General features: G+C 32.5%; 1 protein-coding gene across 3 annotated transcripts; it reads right to left on the bottom strand.

Annotated features, from left to right (window-relative positions):
- Positions 1 to 787: 787 nt before the first annotated feature.
- LOC100808485 (protein ABIL2-like) lies at positions 788 to 5494 on the bottom strand. Of its 3 annotated transcripts, none has more exons than NM_001255091.3 (10): positions 5219 to 5251; positions 4573 to 4693; positions 4383 to 4465; positions 3892 to 4042; positions 2890 to 2989; positions 2235 to 2327; positions 2096 to 2138; positions 1906 to 1991; positions 1295 to 1443; positions 788 to 1170 (listed from the first exon to the last, which is right to left on the bottom strand). In NM_001255091.3, exons 2-10 carry the CDS (start codon positions 4666 to 4668, stop codon positions 997 to 999), a joined length of 975 nt encoding a protein of 324 aa, NP_001242020.2. In that variant the 5' UTR covers positions 4669 to 4693; positions 5219 to 5251; the 3' UTR covers positions 788 to 996. The 3 variants fall into 3 exon arrangements, with proteins under 3 accessions (NP_001242020.2, XP_006595602.1, XP_040864735.1); XM_006595539.4 differs by having other exon boundaries at positions 807 to 1170; positions 5103 to 5494; XM_041008801.1 differs by lacking the exon at positions 5219 to 5251 and adding an exon at positions 4805 to 5056 and having other exon boundaries at positions 807 to 1170.
- Between the last annotated feature and the right edge of the window lie 331 nt (positions 5495 to 5825).

Raw genomic sequence — 5825 nt, 5'->3', positions numbered from 1 at the left:
CTGATGATCATTCTAAAGGTACATCGGAATGGAGATTCTAATCTTTTGCAAAAAAAATAAAAGAAATGGAAAATCTAATTTTAGTTGAGAAAGGATCCAGACTCAGGTATATCCTTGTGATGAAGTTCAATTGATATATATATCTTTATGAAGAAACATAACTTCATCAATCTTAACACATCTTCACATCACAAAACATTCTGAAGTAGATTGCTTCATAGAAATACAGTGAAGGAATAGTAGTTGGTGTGTTAGTATTCTATCCAAGGTTAAACTGTTTAGTATCTAGTGTGTGTTAGTATTCAATCTTCCATTCTGATGTTCCTCACCAGATCTTCGTGGACAGTTTTAGCTGGATTAAAATGATCGGCAGAAAACACTTCAAGAGTCATTTTCATCAATTCCCATAGAGAGTGAAATGATCAATCCTAACACTTTCATATATCAAAATGATAGTTCACTAAAAGGGAAAAACACTGTAAGATAAGGTTAAGCCTTCCATATCAAATCCAAGATAATATCAGTCCGTTTTATTCAAAAATAAATAAAAATACAAGGAAACAATACCTAAATGTGAAACAATTTTTTATCATGTTTTGCAACACAAATTATATATAACAGTCGATAAATTCCCAAATCATGGATGAAAATTAGACTAAGCTTTCAGACACCTTCAATTTCAGCTTCTGTTTTTTTTTTTTTAGTTAATGAAGAAAGGAGGAGTGAAGTGAAGCCAAATTCACTTAATAAAAAACAATGTTATTCATTCTCAAAAAATAACTTCGATAAAGCACCAAAAACAAACAAACAAATAAATAACTACCATATAGATGTTCATTCCAGACTTCAAAGAAATGGACATTTAACAAAGGGACCAAACGGGGAACGAATAAGTAGGCAATAAAGAAGTGCAGCCTGTCAAAATGAAATAGGAAAAACTCTTTCCAGATGAACTCTTTCCCTTGCATTCATTCTATAGACAATTGTTTGTATCAATTAGTATTCATCTAAGTAAGTGTATAGCAAGTCATCCTTCTTAGACTTGCGCCTGCTAAGCAAGGACTTCAGGAGACGTTTACTTTTACTGTGGTGTTGGTGTTCTACATCTTTGTTGCTGTCTCTCTCGGCAGGTAATCGCATTGAGGCTGATTTGCGTGGCTCTGAAGGGTACTGATAATGGACAGAGACATATACCATTAGAGAAACTATAGAATTTAATTATGCTGCAATGTTCAATCACAATTCATGTCATCTTATTGCAAAAAATATTGCCTTCAGCTTAATTGAAAATTACCATTAATCTTGCATCAGAAGGACTTGATGTGGTGGGTCTTCTGCTTGAGTTTGGAGTAGTTGGTCTACTATTCTTGGGTGTTGTAGGCCTACCTGACATGGATCCAGTGCGTAAAAGTGGAAATCTATATGGTGAAACTGTTCGCTTCTCTGCAAATTGCAGTTCAAATGCTAATAAGAACACTCACATAAAATATTTAACTTCAATTCTAGAATGACACAAATATTTGGTAGACCATATAATAGTTGAATGAATAATAAGATATCAAATGATTGAATGTGTATTGTTGGAAGTCCACCTTAATTGCAGTCATTCCTAACCCCACCTTAATTGTAGCCTCTTTGAGGCTGTCCTAGTTGCTGCCTTGGGAGTAGGGTTGTCCTAATTGCAGACTCAATTCGATAATTGATTCATTGAACTTGATTTATGAACTAAATGAGCTGAACTTAAGTTAAAAGTTGAGCTTGTTCAATAAACAAGCTGAACTTGAACAATGTATAATTTGATTCGATTGATTTATGAACCAACTTGATGTTTAGTCTAACATCAATTAAAAATATGATCAATGTTGTTCTTTATAAGCCTTGGACAGTCCTTTCCTTTTATGTTACCTAAATCTTTTTTTGGCATGGTTGAAGTGAATGAAAATGCTCCTGCTCTCTGAGGTTGCAAAGAAGGTGATGGGGAACGCCCTTTGCTGCATCAACATAAAGAATTGTGTCAACATGATTTTGTAGCTAAGGCAACCCATGTTAGCATTGACCAGATCAGTTCTAGAATATTATGCAGAATATTAATCACCTCTCTGTAGATGTTGGCGTTTCTCGTATCGTAGCTCGAACAGCTTTGGTACAGATCAGAATATAACATATATATTAATTTATGTTTAAGATTTTACCCTACAAAAGTGAAATTAAAATAGGGGAGAGAAATGAGATACCATTTCTGAAGTGATGCCAGTCATCTTCATCATCTAGGCTGCATCCCATGTATATTGATTTTGTTAACTTGGCACCACGCAAGGTCTCCCCGGCTGGACTCATGATTTTAAGGAATGTCGTCATTATACTTCACAGACATGTTTTCTAATAAATAATATCAATAAAGAGGAGTGCTAGTAACACACTCTCTATCACAATTTTCCTAACATACACTCTACTACTGTTGGTTAAAATTTACTGAAACTACAAAATCATGAGTCTTTAAAAAGGATATGCGATCCACGATTTTTTTTAAATTTCAAGAAATTTTAACCAATGAGAGGTGTATCCAAAAGAGTGTGTTGCTAGCATAAAAGGAGAAAAATAAAAGCTATTCCTTTAGTGATGTTTGGATTGATGGAAAGGGGGCAATGGGGTGTAATGAAATGAAATGACACTAAGTTCTATTATTTGGATGGTTTAAAATAGAATGAAATAGAATGGAAGCTAATGACATGTATTTTATTCCATTGCATTCCATCTCAGGGATGAAACTGGTCTTTTTTCTGTTTCATCATAAAAATATCCAAACAAAAGAATGGTAACTTTCATCCATTTCATTTTCAAATATAGCTTAAAACTTTGAGAGGTGAGGATAATGTTTTATAATCTTGCCTGGCAAAATATAACGTTTATGATATTTTGGAGCATCAATCACCAATGATTGCTGGGTACGCCCCTCATGATCCATGAATGCATGGCACGTACTTATTCTCTATAATAGTTCCACATTATGGAAAAACAATATTAAGCGCAGAAAATTTTGTTCCCCGATTTGTGGATGAAATATGATTCAAACTTCAAGTGTATGAAAAAGAGGCAGAGTTTGAAATCACTTCTGTATTATATTTTCTTTGGTACATGAGGAGAAATAAAGATGAAGTTATGCTCTGAATTGAATGATGCCAGGTATGTTAAAATATGCATTAACAGTCATACAAATACCAGGGAATATTCGAAGCAATTTTGTGACTTCAAATTTTATAGGTAGAATTAGAATAGAGATAACTCTTAGAGAGGATTAGATTCCTTATGGCCATCAATATCGGTCATCAAGCATTATAACTAAGGATGACACAGTTCCATTAATCTTTTACATTATTATAATAAGTGGTTTGTCAGATACATTTTTCCAAAGAGACACTCACCAACTAGCATGACCCAATTTTATTTACATTACTCTCTAAAATGTGTCTTATGGCTGAATGCTAATACACTTGCTAAACTTAATATAAGAAAACCTATTTCCCAAGACATTACCATGATGAAATTAGGTACAATAATGGAGACCTGGACCCAGCTGTGACCTTGCTTGAAGAACTATCTCTTTTTTTTTTCTTTTATCTTTTTTCATCCCTTTTTATTTCTGTTTTGAATTCAAAGCTCTTCAATAAGTATATTTTGCTGAAATATTTCATATAAAAAGTTCTCATTAATGAAGTACAACACAAATATTTTGCTGTGTCACATATTAGTCATTGGAAAGGATAAGAGTCATCCAAGTATGTTCATGATTTCAATAATTTGGTTGTAAATTAATTCATCTTTGCAATTATATTCAACATTCTTTTAACAGATTTTCTTTTTCTGAGGCTGAATGGAAAGGATTAAGTATACCTGTTGAATACATGATAAACGTAGCTGTGTTTCAGAAACTTCAACAATCTTTTCATCTAACAAGTCATTCACCTTATAGGTCACAGACCCTAAATGATCCACCGAATTTATAAGAGCTTTGATGGCATAATCCTTCAATGTTTCAATCACTCTGCATACATGAAAGAAAATTAAAAGTAAAGAAGGACACAAAAGGATATATAACAATATCAAAATATGGTTCTGTTTAGATAAACTTTTTCAATAAGAGAAAAGAAATAAGTAAAATGAATTAAGCTTGTCTCAGAAGTTTAAATTTAGTTTATGTTTCATAAGTTAAATCAACATGTAGATAAGCTAAATGAAAGAAAATCTATAAATTAACTTATGCATAAGTTAATTTTAACTTATCATCGTTTCTTCCAATTTTCTTCTTGTATAGCATGCTAATTGAAAAATTTATCTGAACAGGAGCCAAATATTGGCCAAGTCAAGCAAAGAAGGAAACTCACATTTGTTTTTGGTCATCATTGGCGTAAGAGAGTTCAAAATATTCAGCTGCTGAGTATAATTGTGTTCTCAGATTTTTCAAATCCTGGTAAAATATATGAATATATCAAAATACAACTTTACTTAAAAATTCTATCAGGAACAGAATATCAAAAAGAAGAAAAAAAAAAGGAGGCAGTGGTTCGAAGTTACCTTTAGACTATCATCAAAGAGCAAGCTCTGTTGCATGAAAACTTCATCATAATTCGAAGCCTCTCGAGATAAAGGCTGCGTTGCAATCTTCCCCATGACTGAAAAGGATGGAGGATGGAACCTATTTTTATCATAAATAAATAACAAAGTAAATACAAATTTTATAAAATAACATAAAAAACACAGTTGATGATCGATGAAGAAAAATAGATATAATATGAATGACAACAACCATTTTATTTTGAAGCCACAAGACAGTAACGTCTAATATGATGATGAAAATGCCAAAATTGATATTCTTTTCAAAACCATGCACTGTATTAAGAAAATAAGCTGAGTATAAAAGAAAAATATAATATAATATAATACAAAAAACTCTTCAACGGCTCTGCAACCATGCCGGACACAGGATTCCATAATTTTGTCTGAATCTTGAGTCAGATATAGTATTAAATTTTGAATGCAAGCCTCAAAAGTACAAACAAACATAATCCTTAACTACATCAAAAGTTGTAAAATTTTCATCCTACTTGGATAAAACAATGAGGAAACTCTTAAGGGTGATGGCGATGATTTTTCCAAAAACGGAATTAGCAAAAATTCTCAACCCAGTTGTTTGATTGGAACAAACCAACTAGGCACCAACCTGAGCTTGCTTGCTGTTCAGCTCAATTGGAAATGGAATGACAGAGATGAAACCCACTTCGCATTTGAAAATGTCAAAAAGAGAGTAAGAGAGCACGTTGTGGACCACCCTTTCTTTCTTTCACTCCAACACTTACCAAGAATGGTTTGGTACCCGATTTTTTTCTTCCAAGCTTGAAGAAAGTGACAGTTGAGAGATTTTATTTTAACTACATTTGCGGAATCGAGAGAGGGAGGGATAAAGACAACAGTGTGAGGACTGAGAGCAAATCACGCTAGGATAGATCCTCAGAAACCAGAATGTCTGTTCCATTTTGTCTTTATTTTTTTACTTGGAGTAGTAGAAGTGATTGACAGCTACAGAACTCATTTGCAACCACTTACGCATGACTAATTGAGTTAAACTTCTTCCTTTGTCTATTCGACTTTGTTTCGTAATTAATAAGATTAATTGCATTTTTTTTGTCTTTTTTTCATTTCTCCAAAGTTTTTATTTGTCAATTTGCTCTTCAACTTTTTAATTATTTAATTTTCATTTATTTATTAACTTAATATTTAATTTATAACAAAAAAAAATATTGACATTACACTGTCTTATACTATTATGT

The sequence above is a fragment of the Glycine max genome, chromosome 14, assembly GCF_000004515.6.
Source record: "Glycine max cultivar Williams 82 chromosome 14, Glycine_max_v4.0, whole genome shotgun sequence".
In the NCBI taxonomy this organism is placed as follows: domain Eukaryota; kingdom Viridiplantae; phylum Streptophyta; class Magnoliopsida; order Fabales; family Fabaceae; genus Glycine; species Glycine max.
Note: the sequence above shows the minus strand (reverse complement) of the source record. Positions and strands in the feature narration are given on the sequence as shown.

Excerpts from the sequence above, each read along its gene's own strand:
- LOC100808485 (XM_006595539.4), bottom strand. The coding sequence starts at position 4,668 with ATGGGGAAGATTGCAACGCAGCCTTTATCTCGAGAGGCTTCGAATTAT. Across the intron at positions 2,139-2,234 it reads CTGGCATCACTTCAGAAATG|CTGTTCGAGCTACGATACGA; the intron begins GTATCTCATTTC and ends TCTGTACCAAAG. Across the intron at positions 1,444-1,905 it reads CATGCCAAAAAAAGATTTAG|AGAAGCGAACAGTTTCACCA; the intron begins GTAACATAAAAG and ends TGCAATTTGCAG.